General features: G+C 43.1%; 1 protein-coding gene across 3 annotated transcripts in view; it reads left to right on the forward strand.

The window, feature by feature from the left end:
- Positions 1-11,731: 11,731 nt before the first annotated feature.
- Positions 11,732-14,798, forward strand: part of MILR1 (mast cell immunoglobulin like receptor 1) — a 36,406-nt gene continuing 33,339 nt past the window's right edge. The window contains exon 1 of one of the 3 annotated variants that reach the window (XM_027518435.1): positions 11,732-12,039. In XM_027518435.1, coding sequence (XP_027374236.1) covers positions 11,952-12,039 — 88 coding nt within the window. In that variant the 5' untranslated portion in view covers positions 11,732-11,951. The remainder of the gene's footprint in view (positions 12,040-14,798) is intronic. The other 2 variants (XM_027518434.1, XM_027518433.1) reach the window with 2 other exon arrangements.

A 14,798-nucleotide genomic window follows, 5' to 3' on the forward strand; every position in this document is an offset into this window, starting at 1 on the left:
CCAGAGACAACTCACCAAGTTAAGACACTTGCTGCAAGTTGCTCCTGAAAGTCTTCAGGGCTCTCACCTGACTCTTTCCCTTGCTTAAGTTAGACTATATTTCCCAAGGAAAATTCTAGTTTTTTGGAAACGCTCTGAAATGTTTGTCCTGAGCCTTGCTGGTTACTCTTCTTTGAGCCTTGTTTATTCTCTCGCCTCTTACCTTTGCATATGCCATTCCCTCTGCTTGGAATGCTGTTCCGTCACTCTCTGGTCTGCTAACCCCTCATGCAAGATGCCTGGGAAGGTTTCCCCATGGTTCAGACACCTCGCTTTCTGGGCTCCCTCAGAATTTACCCCAACACTATGTGAGTCAGCACAGAGTAGAGTAAGAAAATGCTCTTCTAGGGCCAGACGAGCTGTGCGACCTCAGGGGACTTGATCTCTCTGAGCTTCCACTTCCTCACAGGCAGGATGCAGAGAACGATAGCACAGCAAGTCCCCTGCGTACAAACGAGTTCTGTTCTGAGAGTGGATGCCTTTAGTCCGATTGTTCGTAAATCCAATGAAGTTAGTCTAGGTACCTAAATAACACAATTGGCTGTATAATACTGTACTGTCATAGGTGTATCATGCTTTTCACACAAATAATACATATAAAAAACCACAAAAAATAAAGGAAACATTTCTAACCTTACAGTACAGTACCTTGAAAAATACAGTAGTACCAGCTACATCACCACTGCTGTTATGCTTGCTTCCGGACATCCTGGGCTTAAAATAAAGACACTGTACTACTAGACTCTACACGCTACCGTAAAGTACCCAAAAGCACAAGTACTTGTAGAGGATGCACGCACGTGACAGTGTACTCCAGACACACGAACTAAGTCACGTGATTGGACGTGCAAACACACGTTCGAGTGTTTGAAAGTTCGCAAGTTGAAGGTCCGTATGGCAAGGACTTACAGTAACTGCCTTCTAGCACTGGTGAGGATTAGACGTTAACACATACAGAGCACTTAGAAAACGCTGGCATACAGCATTTTCGTGCTCAGTAAGCACAGGCTGCTAAAGGATCAGCTGTCTTAACGCGGGACCTTCTCTGTTGCAAACCCTCAGATGGAGCCCTCAGTGGGGTGTTCAGCAGTATGTGTCAGAAGAACTCTGAATTCACAGAAGCCTGCTTTCAGCTGCCGTGTCCACACCAGGCACAGTGCGAGTGTATGAGCTTGACACACACTATCTCACTTAGTGGAGTCACTCCAAGATTGGGCCCAGGAAGCCAGGCATCAGCATTCACCCTGTGAGGCGTGTGGGGTCCTTGATCGGCCCCTCAGATCGCCTGAGAACCCCTCCCATCCTCCTTGCCCGCCTGCCCTGGTTGGGCTGGGAAAGGCTCCCCTCTCAGGGCCAGGCCAGGCGGCTCTTGGCCTTCACCAAAGCCGGGCTGCCCTGGCAGTCTGCAAACACTGAGAGAGACTGAAATAATCCATGTAACTGCAGCCCAGAGGCCGGCTTTCTGGGTCCACAGAACTCACCACACCGTGACTGTGAAGTGTGTGGTGGGACAATGCAATCCAAACCGCATATGGGGTGGCCGGTCTCTCTGTGGTTTCACATTCAGAAAAAATGAAACCAAACTCTTCACGCAAATACTTAAGTGGTTTAGTCGCTAAGATGTGTCTAACCCTTGCAACCCTGTGGACTGTAGCCCACCAGACTCCTCTGTCCATTGGATTTTCCAGGCAAGAATACCCGAGTGGGCTGCCATTTCCTTCTCCAAAATACTTAAAGAGTTTAAACTAAATCTTATAACAGCTGAAGCCTTTCTGCAGCCAGCTTTTTAATTGCCCTGGAACTTTATAGCAATCCCTAGACCAAATGGAAACAATAAACCTTTTTGGAGGAAAACAAAACCACAAAAACAACTCCCCACCCATACCCCAGCCTTCCTCAAATCTATTCATCAGCCCACAGGTGAACTCAGACCAACAGGGCTCAACCGGCATGATCAGTACCTGCCTGAAGATACGGCCGCACACACTGAATAAGATGTTGATGATAGTAACTGGCGTTTATTGCAGGGCGACATGTGATTTACATGCGTGTGACCCAATCCCACCATAACTTGTCCGCAGTGCCAGGCTGGTCGGGGCCGGCCCCAGCCAGGGTCCATGCTCTTACCGCCCAGTTCGAGTTCCTCCAGCTTCTGGCTGGAATTATATCAACCCAGCAAGCTTGTCCCTTTGTCTATCAAGAACTTCAACTGATCAAATACATACATACAGAAACAGAAAATAGAAAAACCTTTAGCTACTTAGTAAATGCTATTACCGTATGGGTAAAATCTTTCCAATAATGAGATTTAGTTAAGAAATAATAGAGGAGTTGGTGGTGGAGAAAAGATAGGAATCTCAGCCTGCTCAGAAGTCTGGAAATTTCAAAGTAACAGATAGCATTTTGCATTTCTGGTAATCAGGATATCAGTGGTGAACTTTTTCAGGACTGAGAGAAAGCAACTTGTCCCTATGTGCCTATTTTAAATGCATTTGGCAGTAGTTTTCATCTAATGACTAAATTTCTTTAAAAAGTATCTCATTTCATTTACTCCCATTGACTTGAAATAATAGGGTATTACTGAAGAGTGCTTTAAACTTTTCTTTTTCTTTTTCAAGTGACAAAAGAAAAGCAAGGAAAAATAATAATAAGTCTTCACAGACAAATAGTTAATGAGTGTGTCTGTTCCTTCCATGACTGATTTGAAGCTACAGAAAATTTTACAATGGCGCCACCTAATGGAATACCTAATGTAAAATTTTTACAATATCTAACGTAAAATTTTATCTAAAGGAATATCTAATGTAAAACTTTTACAATGGCGCCATCTAATGGAAGGGGCTTCCTGGGGGCTCAGATGGTAAAGACTCTGCCTGCAATGCGGGAAACCTGGGTTTGATCCTGGGTTGGGAAGATCCCCTGGAGAAGGGAATGGCAACCCACTCCAGTATTCTTGCCTGGAGAATCCCATTGACAGAGGAGCCTGGAGAGCTACAGTCCATGGGATCGCAAAGAGTCAGACATGACTGAGCATCTAACACACAATGGAATATCAGATTAGACACACAAAAAACCATGTTTTTTACCTTTACATTTGTACCAACCACTTCTAACACTTCTTTATCAGCTTGGGACACCCCCATTGCTTATTTTGCCCTTTGGTTATTATAATATTTCCAGTGGAAACAGAGCATTGATATAAAAATATTATATAAAATACATAGCATAAAAATGGTACGTAAAAGTGATTGAAAATAAAACTTTCCCATTTCTTTCTCCAGAGGACTGTGCATACATAAATAAATGAATGAGTGAACAACCATATAAACATGTGTAGATATAGATATTATAAATAGATGGAATAGCACTTATTTTCTGCAATGTGCTTTTTTGAACCTTTTGCCCATTACAAATATATTTTCATTTAAATACATAGAACTTGGTTTTTTTTTTTAATGGCTCCAAAATATCTTGTACGAGATTCCTTTTCAGGGTAACGTTCTAATAGAAATGCAAATCAAAACCACAATGAGATACCATCTCACTCTGGTCAGAATGGCTGCTATCAAAAAGTCTATAAATGATAAATGCTGGAGAGGGTATGGAGAAAAAAGAACACTCTTACACTGTTGGTGGGAATGCAAACTAGTACAGCCACTAGGGAGAACAGTGTGGAGATTCCTTAAAAAACTGGAAATAGAACTGCCATATAACCCAGCAATCCCACCGCTGGGCATACACACCAAGGAAGCCAGAATTGAAAGAGACACTTGTACCCCAATGTTCATCGCAGCACTGTTTACAATAGTCAGGACATGGAAGCAAACTAGATGCCCATCGGCAGACGAATGGATAAGAAAGCTGTGGTACACAAACACAATGGAATATTACTCAACTATTAAAAAGAATGCATTTGTATCAGTTCTAATGAGATGGATGAAACTGGAGCCTATTATACAGAGCAAAGAAAGTCAGAAAGAAAAACATCAACACATATATATAGGTATATATATACACATATATATTAATGCATATATATGGAATTTAGAAAGATGGTAACGATAACCCTATATGTGAGACAGCAAAAGAGACACAGATGTAAAGAACAATCTGTTGGACTCTGTGGGAGAAGGCGAGGGTGGGATGATTTGAGAAAATAGTGTTGAAACATGTATATTATCATGTGTGAAATAGATTGCCAGTCCAGGTTCAATGCATGTGGCAGGGTGCTCAGGGCTGGTGCACTGGGATGACCCTGAGGGATGTAATGGGTAGGGAGGTGAGAGGGAGGTTCAGGATGGGGAACACATGCACATCCATGGCTGAGTCATGTCAATGTATGGCAAAAACCACCACAATATTGCAAAGTAATTAGCCTCCAATTAAAATTAATTAATTAATTGATTTTTTAAAATAAAAATGTTCTAATAGAATGTAGTGATGTTTGCAACTCTTTGTGACTATACTAAAAAAAAACCACTGAACAACTTTAAATTTTATGGTATGTGAATTACATCACACACACAAAAAAAGCTGTTTAACAAAATAACAGAATGTCAAAAAAAATCCTATAATTTAAACAACCTGTTCCCAACTGATAGGCATTTAGGTGTTTGCAGTTTTTCATGATTACAAGAAAAACTGCATGGATGCCCCTGGACACTTGTAGCTTCAGGTAAGCTTCTAGGACTGCACATATAGGTCTGGATGTGAATGCAGGAATTCTGGTGTTAGCTGGTGTTGTAGAAGCCACTTCAAATTTCTTCCAAGAATATAAAGGTTAGAACATACACTAAAGTGAATTTTCTGTTGAGGGTGGATCTGTGTTTCCTTCACTGATCATGCAAGTGAAGTGAAAGTGGCTCAGTCATGTCCAACTCTTCGCAACCCCATGGACTATACAGTCCATGGAATTCTCCAGGCCATAATACTAGATTAAGGGTAGACTTTCCCTTCTCCAGGGGATCTTCCCAACCCAGGAATGGAACCCAGGTCTCCTGCATTGCAGGCGGATTCTTTACTAGCTGAGCCACAAGGGAAGCCCAATCATGCAAGGGAGAAGGGCGATGTGTTTCGTCCTCCAACAACAACCTGCGTAGCTCGGTGTGCCTAAGCACTTTGGTTAATATCCCAGATCTGCCTCTGTCAGCTGGAGACCTCGTTCTGTTCCTGAACAGTTTTTCCATCTGTGAAACAGAACAGCTCACAGGGTTACTACGAGGATGGGGTGAACTGGCCCGCATCTGATGGGCTGACCCTTGGCTAGATGTTCCTGGCTAGATCCTTCCTGTGTGGTTCCTTTTGAACCACTCTAGATGAGAGCACAGCAAACCCAAGTAGAAAAGACCCTGGTGAATCCATTTACGTTGTGTTGTTCCTGAGTGGTGACCCCCACAACTGGCTGGTGGCCTGCATGAACACCAAAGTTGACTATTCCCAGCTGTGGGCAGGTGGAGCAAGTCTCAGGAAGAATAGCGACAAGGAGGGTGAGACTGACAACTGCCCTGTGAACTGTCCGGATTCCCAGAATCCTCAGCACCCCTTTCTCTGAGAGGGGAGAGGGGAGATCACTTGTCATCACTCCAGGGTCCAGGAACAGACAACCCTCTCAGCAGCAGCCCAGCCATCATGATACAGGAGAACTGGAGAAGAAGAGGAAATTATCGAAGTCCCTGTCAGCTCCAACCCCTTCAAAGAATCACAAAGCTGCCTTCTTATAAGGACCCTGGTACAACGTCATCTTGGCTTCCCCAGTGTCTCAGCGCTAAAGAATCCACCTGTAATGCAGGAGCTGCAGGAGACACGGGTTTGATCCCTGGGTTGGGGAGATTCCTGAGGAGGGCATGGCAACCCACTCCAGTATTCTTGCCTGGAGAATTCCATGGACAGAGGAGCCTGGCTACAGTCCATGGGGTCCCAAAAAGTAGGATACGACTGAGGCGACTTGGCATATGCACATGCATGGCCATCTTAATCGATTAAATCTGCAAATATCTGATTTTCAGGTAAGCTCACATTCTAAGATGCTGGGCGGGTATGAAGTCTAGGGGACACCATTCAATCAAGTACAGAATCTATGGGAACAAATCAGAAATAGTGAGCTGCAGTCCAGAACATCTTCTGCTCAGATCAGAACAGCCCAGAATGTCTTTTTACACTGCACAAAAGGCAGTACAAAATAAAGCAAATGATTTCTATTTCTGGAATGAAAACCAATTTGATTATTCGAACAGAAAACATGAACAGGACTCAGAAGTTGTGCTGTGAATAGATGGGGCTCAGAAGTTATGATGCAAAAAATTGAAAATACTAAATATATTTCATCAGAATGGTAATCGTGTTCTGACAAAGCTCATTGCTCTAATAAATTCTACAATTCTAGTGAGGAAAATAATGAAAAAAAAATCTTAAATCTGTATTTGAAATAATAAGAATTCTGGAAGTTAAAACATCAAAATTATATCTATGAAACAAGTGACAATATTCAGAAACTGCTATCAGACTTTTAACACAATCTAATGTATAGTTTTAAGTAATTAAGTATTTTTAGACATAAAATGAATGGAATTTCAAAAAAGAATAAAAAAGCATGTGTGCATCATTCTGACCTAAATTAATGGCTCCACTTGTTATAAAATGTCACTATTGAAATAAAACACATTTTGAAAATTTATAAATTAACGCAATAAAATCTGCATCATTTCCCCCCAGTTTCAACTACTTCCTAACATGTATTTTTAAATCAAAAATGTAATATTCAAGTCTTCAAAAATAGTTGCTTATTTTTGCTCATCTCTTAAAGGGGAGGAACATGTAAAATACTATATCCAAATTTTACTGTCAGTGCTTGAGAAATATGGTTTCCATGATGTTTCATGGAAATCTTACTGGGTTTTATGCATGGTGGGAGTACTAGAGCAGGGTAAAGAAGAAGTCTGGGAAATCTGGAGTGTCAGCCAAGATTTTAGAAACTGTTTCTAGACCCTTTGGTTTGGTGGTAGGCTAGTAGCCCAGCTCCCTTCCTCCACGGCTGACTGGGCAGAGCGGCACATCCTCTCTGAGGGATGGCTTACCCAGAGATGCCTGGGTGGTTCCTCGCACATGCCCCCATGCCCATGACCATGACTCAACAGTGGAGGGAAGGTGCAGGTGTCTTGCCACCAGATGGACCGAACTCCACGGCACAACTCACACCCCACATCACCCCAAGGGAGCAGACAATGGGTCAAGTTCAGAAGGACCCTATCTTTGCTTAGTTTCTTCCCACATCCTGTTCTATGTGCCCATCCCTGTCCCTTCTCCTTCAAGCCCTCCCTCAATAAACCACATACTCAAGAAGCCTGTCTCAGGCTCTATTGCCCAGGAACCTGTCCTCAGACAGATGGGGTCAAACCCTCCATAGTCACCGATGGGTGATGTAGTTAAAGATGTGAGGGACTTCCCCGGTGGCCCAGTAGCTAAGACTCTCTCCAAGGCAGGAGGTCCAGTTTCGATTACAATTAAGGGAATTAGACCCCACATGCTGCACCTAGAGATTCTAATGCCCCATGAAGATGGAAGATCCTGAGTGCCACAACTGAGACCCCCCAAAAAAAGATGTGAATCATGTCAATCTTAAAGTATTTTTCTGACAAACTTTTAATTTACCTTCTTTCATCAAACATCAGAGAGAATTACATATTATGTCTCAAGACTTGAGAATCAAGACAATGAAAATGGGAAGGCTTCTGGACTTAATGGAGAATTTGTGGTACAACAGTCGCAGTTTGGAAATTTTGGACTCTTACGTGTTTATTTTAATGGAAGTGGTAAAATATTTGGAAAAGTAAATATTTTAGGGAGTTTTATGGTTAATTAGGGATGTGTTGTGCTGTGCTTAGTCGCTCAGTCGTGTCCGACTCTTTGCGACCCCATGGACTATAGCCTGCCAGGCTCCTCTGTCCATGGGGATTCTCCAGGCAAGAATACTAGAGTGGGTTGCCATGCCCCCCTCCAGGGGATCTTCCCAACCCAGGGATCGAACCCATGTCTCCCACATTGCAGGAGAATTCTTTACAGTCTGAGCCACCAGAGGAGCCCTAATTAGGGATATTCTAAGATAAATTTTAATACTTCTATTTATTATATTTTATATTACATTATATTTATATTATATTACATAGATACAATAAATATTTGTTAATTTGAAGTGCAATCGACTTATCATATTCCATAAGTTATTTCACTTAGTATAACACCCTCTAGGTCCATCCAGGTTTTCTCAAACAGCAAGATTTCATTCTTTTGTGGGTAAGTAATATTTCATTGTGTGTATGTGTGTGTGTGTATATATATATATATGCTACATCTTCTTTATCCATTCATCTATTGATGGAGACTTAGGTTGTTTCCATAGCTTGGCTGTTGTAAATAATGCTACAGTGAATATAAGGGTGCTTATATCTTTCCAAATTAGTGTTCTGTTTTCTTCAGAAAACGCCCCAGAAGTGGAGTTGCTGATCTCTATGATAGTTCTATTTTTAATTTTTTGAGGAACCACCATACTGTTTTCCATAGTGGCGGCAGCAATTTATATTCCCAGCAACAGTGCATGAGGGTCCCCTTTTCTTCACATCCTCACCAACACTTGTTATTTGTTGTCTTTTTGATGACAACCATTATGACAGGTGAGTTTCCCTGATGGCTCAAACAGTAAAGAATTTGCCTGCCATGCAGGAGACCCAGGTTCAATCCCTGGGTTGGGAAGACCCCCCGGAGAAGGAAATGGCAACCCACTCCAGTACTCTTGCCTGGAGAATCCCATGGACAGAGAGATCCGGCAGGATACAGTCCACGGGGTCTCAAAGAGTTGGACACAACTGAGTGACTTGCACTTTCATTATGATGGATGTGAGGTGATGTTTTACTGTGATTTTGATTTGTGTTTCCCTGATAATTAGTGATGTTTAGCATCTTTTCACATGGAGATTTTTTTATTATAAATCTATAGGCTTATTATCAAGTGGAGATTTTAATACTTTTAGATTTATAATATTAATTCAATAAATGAAAGAGAAGTGAAAGATACTGTAAAAATGAAGAACTATGGCATGATTTCTTATAATAAAACAAAAATAAATGTTAATTCCAAGAGAAAAATATAATATCTTAAAATAAATTATAATATTAAAATGCATTTGTTATTTGAGGGCAAAATCCTGACACTACTAAATGGTATTTGTAAAGATATATGGGAGCATATATTCTTGGGCTTCCCTGGTGGCTCAGCTGGTAAAGAATCCGCCTGCAATACGGGAGACCTGGGTTCGATCCCTTGGTTGGAAAGATCCCCTGGAGAAGGGAAAGGCTACCCACTCCCATATTCTGGCCTGGAGACTTCCATGCACTGTAGTCCATGTGGTTGCAAAGAGCTGGACACGACTGAGCAATTTTTGCTTTCACTTTCACTTTCATGGGAGCATAAATGAAATTAAACCAAAGGATTAAATGATTTTTTGTGATTTAGAAATAAAAGATAATAGAAATATTGGGTATAGGGCTTCCCAGGTGGTTCAGTGGTAAAGAATCTGTCTCTCAATGTAGGAGATGCAGGTTTGATTCCTGATACAGGAAGATCCTACATGTCTCAGAGCAACTAAGCCCGCGCACCACAACCATTGAGCCTGTGCTCTAGAGCCGGGGAGCCACGACTTCTGAGCCCACATGCCTCAACTACTGGGCCCTGAGTACCCTAGAGCCTGTGCACTGCCTCAAGAGAAGCCACTGCAATGAGAAGCCTGTGTGCTGCAACTAGAAAGTTTACTGATATGACGAATTTCCGTGGACCATGATAGTGCAGATTCGTCATGATTTGGGCCCCATGCAACGTGTCAGGTCCATGAATGAACTTTTTTCTTTTTCCACTTGAGACTTTCTATCTGATTTGTTGTGTAATCTTTGATAAACTATGATCCTTTTTGGGGGGCCTCGATAAGGTACTCCTAGTAATGTTTACTAACAGCCCTAAGAAGAACTTCCTCCAGTTTCCTTTGCTGTCTTTGCTGTCTGCTTTCTTTTGCTGCGGTCTGCAGGCTTCCTGCCTGAGCTGAAAGTTCCACATGCAGAAATGCCCCAGACACGTCAGCTTTTCTGAAAGAGCCCCCATCCTTCTGGGCATGACAGTTCTCAGGCCAGGATGGATAAGACATTGGTGGGAAACGTCAAAACCGAAACCTCTGATTCCCTTTAGCAGAAATTCTGGCGTTGAGAGTTATGCCACCAGAGATTAAACTGGTGGGGTGCTTTCCCTCCCTCTCCTTTAGTGAGAGAAATTGCCACCAATATTGCCATCTGAAGTCACTGAGTGCTGCCTTTGTTGGAAGGGTGGGTGCCTGAGAAGTAACTTTTACTATTGGAAGGAAATAAAGGCCTTTTACAAACTGAGGGCTAACTTTGCATTTTTCTTTTACAAACTGAGGGCTAAGATGATTTGCTTCCAGACAGTGGCAGCAGACAGGGAGGAAGTGGGGGTGATGGCAGCAAGCCCTGGGCTCTGTTCAGACCCGCAGTGGTGTGTGGCTGGGCATGACTGACCACAACAGGCTAGGAACCTGGGGAGCCCAAGCAAGGAGCCCCTGGAGCAAGTTAATACTGGAGACTGGATGATGTTTTGGAAGAACTTGCACCCAGGCAGGGATGTGTCTTCCCCACGGAGAGGGCACCTGTCCACAAGAACGCAAGAGGCCTTCAGGGTCAACCCTTCAGGCAACAAGAGCCAGTAACCTGGGAATTCCCTGGCGGTCCACTGGTTAGGACTCTGCACGTGCGCTGCGGAGGATGCAGGTTCATTCTCTGGTCAGGGAACTAAGATCTCACGAGTTGTATAACTTAGCCAAAAAAAAAAAACCCACAAATAAGAAAAGAAAAAAAGAACCAGTAATCCAAGTGGCGCAGCCCAATCACAGCCCCCGCCACTCAGGAACCCCTTACCCCCTTCCCACTCCCCACTTCACGCTGGTGACAGTAAAATATGCATCCACTTGGCAGAGTTAGAAGTCTGGACTGGGTGGAAGTGAATCACAAGCCACTTCAGGGCTGTAATTTAGACACACTGAGGCTGCTGGGGCCCTGGAGAAAATTCAGAGCCCCAGGTTTCATCCCCAGGAAGCCTGGAACAGGGCCTAGAAGCCAGCATTTAACACAGTCAGGCATTTCTCCTGCCACGTTTCTGTGTTTCTCTCTAGACAGCCAATATTGCTCCCCAAGACTAAACCAAACTTTCCACTCACTTCCTTTTGACCCAGGCTGAATCCAAAAAGAGATGATCAGGTGGGTTTGCATAAAGACAATGCTCTTGTTGTTTAGTTGCTAAGTAATGTCTGATCCTTTTGTGACCCCATGGACTATATAGCCTGCCAGGCTACTCTGTCCATGGATTTTCCAGGCAAGAATACTGTAGTGGGTTGCCATTTCCTTCTCCAGGCGATCTTTCCCACCCAGGGATCGAACCTGGGTCTCCTGCATTGGCAGGTGGGTTCTTTACCACTGAGCCACCAGGGAAGCCCATAGTAGCCACACCTTCTCTTTTTCTCACAGTCCGCTTCCCTGCCAGCCTGAATTAGAAGCAACCTGCCATATCCCTCTCTGCCTACACGTGCTCACAGAGGAGCACGGGGTCACACCAACCAGTCCTCTCACATCAGGCTAGTCCACACAACTCCAATTTCTTTAAATTTGTCGAAAAAGAGGAAGTTCTCTCTGTGATTCGCTGATGGGAGGCAGGGAGGCCATCAGGACTCCTTTGCCCTCCTCCCCGATTTCATTCAAGAGAATGTGGGGCTATTTAAACCAGCCGTTCTTTGGGGCATTTTTCTTTCTGTCACATCTGAGGCTCACCTACCATTTCGAAGCTTGAATCTCCAAACCAAAACGTCATGTGGAAGAAGAGTTTTCTCGTGTTCCTTTTCTCTCTTTCAGTTCAAAAGGCTGCCCTGGATTGTGAAAGAGTAAGAAAAACAAATGGTAAGTTTCATGTACTTCTCTGTTGTACTAAAGCCGCTTTCACCGAAACGGTGAGACAGTCAGCTTTAATCGTGCGCCGTCATGAGCGGGTTCTTCTGTGCTTTTTGATGAACAGCCAAAGAGGAGAGTTTTTCCACTTTGTACTGTTTAAAATGAAGTGATTTTAGGGAGGGAGTCAGAGAATCTTTCCTGAAACTAAGAAACAAAATGTAGAGCTGGTTTTTTTTCTTTAAACAATGAAATGGTTCTTTCTTTCTCTGTTGTTTTTTAATTAGAAAATCAACCCACAATTGTTGTAAAATAATTCAGGTGACACTAAAAACATATCCTGGGAGGCAGTTTATCATCATAGAGCCAGGCTTGTTGCGGTCCTAACCTTGTTTCTACCCTTTTCCAGCTGGTAGTCTGGGCACATGATGAAAACCACTTTAAGCTTAATTTCTATTCTCTGTGAAGTGGGGGAGTGGGTTGGCGGCGGGCGGGGGCGTGCGGTGGGGTGGGGGGGAATAAAGGCACCTCCCTGGGAGGGCTGTTGTGAAGACTGAGACAAGCCCTGTCCCTCAGCACAGAGCCGAGTGCGTGGGGAGCCATCAGTAAATGCTAGCCCAGGTTGTTGTTATTATACTGTAAAAGGTGAACGTTCTGCTGTAAACAGATCCCCAGTCTCTCTCCCATCTCTGTGTCCAGAAGCAACCACTATTAACAGTCCTTTTCGCTCCAATATCAAAGCAAACAAACTCTTCTGTGACCTGTTCTTTTTAAAGTTAACACGTCCCAGACTTCTTTCTAAGAGGAAGTTGTAGATTTAGCTCCCTTCTTTTCAACAGTTGCATGGCAGTTCACAATAGGACTTAGTCATAATTCATGGAACCATCATTCCCTTATTTTATTCCTTATCTTAGAAACAATACTGCAGTAAATATCCTTTGTGGACACATGAGCGTGTGAGTTCATGAAGGATAAGATCCTAGAACTGAATCGGCTGGGTCGAAAGCCGTGTCCATTTGAATTGTTACAGCTAATGCTAAGTTGCCCTCCTAACACGCTGAACTGGTGCATGTTCACCAACGCTGACCACAGACATGGGTAGAGTGTGAGTTTCTCACCCTCTCTCAGACAGTGGATACAATCAATTTTTTAAATTTGTGTCAATCTGATGAGGACAAAAATAATATCTCAATGTTGTTTTAGTTCGTGGTTGCCTCGTCACTCATAAAGCTGTGCTCCTTTCTCATGTTTGTTGACTACGAAAGCTCTAGCACGCCCATATAAAAGACATTTAGGGATGGCAATCTGGCTGGAAAGAGAAGTGAGGTCTTATCTTGAATCTGAGCTTACATAAGACTGAGAAAATATTAACTGTCCAGATCAAAGTGTAGATTGCTGGCGTTTTTGAGGGGTCTAAACCCCTCCTCCACCCAAGCCATCCCTCGAACACTATTTCTTCTTCTGAGAATTACCTATTCATATTATTTGACCATTTATTTGATTGTCTTTTCCTTATTAATTTGCTATTGGTTTATGTATATTAGGGCTTCCCTGGTAGCTCAGACGGTAAAGAATCTGCCTGCAATGCAGGAGACCTGGGTTCCATCCCTGGGTTGGGAAGATGCCCTGGATAAGGAAATGGCAACCCACTCCAGTATTCTTGCCTGGAGAATGCCATGGACGGAGGAGCCTGGGCAGGCTACAATCCATGGAGTCCCAAAGAGTCAGACATGCCTGAACGACTAACACGTTTATCTTATGTATATTAAAAGAATCCTATGCGGAGAAACAGTGGAAACAGTGTCAGACTTTATTTTTCTGGGCTCCAAAATCACTACAGATGGTGACTGCAGCCATGAAATTAAAAGACGCTTACTCCTTGGAAGGAAAGTTATGACCAACCTAGGTAGCACATTCAAAAGCAGAGACATTACTTTGCCAACAAAGGTTCGTCTAGTCAAGGCTATGGTTTTTCCTGTGGTCATGTATGGATGTGAGAGTTGGACTGTGAAGAAGGCTGAGAGCCGAAGAATTGATGCTTTTGAACTGTGGTGTTGGAGAAGACTCTTGAGAGTCCCTTGGACTGCAAGGAGATCCAACCAGTCCATTCTGAAGGAGATCAGCCCTGGGATTTCTTTGGAAGGAATGATGCTAAAGCTGAAACTCCAGTACTTTGGCCACCTCATGCGAAGAGTTGACTCATTGGAAAAGACTCTGATGCTGGGAGGGATTGGGGGCAGGAGGAGAAGGGGACAACAGAGGATGAGATGGCTGGATGGCATCACTGACTCAATGGACGTGAGTCTGAGTGAACTCCGGGAGTTGGTGATGGACAGGGAGGCCTGGCGTGCTGCAATTCATGGGGTCACAAAGAGTCGGACATGACTGAGCGACTGATCTGGTCTGATCTGATCTGATGCTTATTTATGTTTTAAGTACTTTCTTCTAGGCTTCCACTTGTCTTAATTTTTCCATGGAGGAGTTTAAAGTTTTAGAATAGTTATTTCTTTCAGTCTTTTCTTTATGGTTCCTGTTTTGTGGGTCTTACTTGGAAGACCTTTCCAACAGATGATATAAAAATGTTTCTGTGTATTTCTCTTAATTCTTTTATAATCTTAAATTTTAACATTAGATTTTCTGATGAGGGTTATTTCTTCCTTTGGCATTTTTTTTTTTTGGCATTTTTAAATAATAAAATACAAACACACAAGCTATCAGAGATTACTAGGATTGTGGCAAAAAGAGTCAGGAGGCCATTTAGAGAAGCTATA

Source organism: Bos indicus x Bos taurus, chromosome 19 (genome assembly GCF_003369695.1).
Source record: "Bos indicus x Bos taurus breed Angus x Brahman F1 hybrid chromosome 19, Bos_hybrid_MaternalHap_v2.0, whole genome shotgun sequence".
In the NCBI taxonomy this organism is placed as follows: Eukaryota; Metazoa; Chordata; class Mammalia; order Artiodactyla; family Bovidae; genus Bos; species Bos indicus x Bos taurus.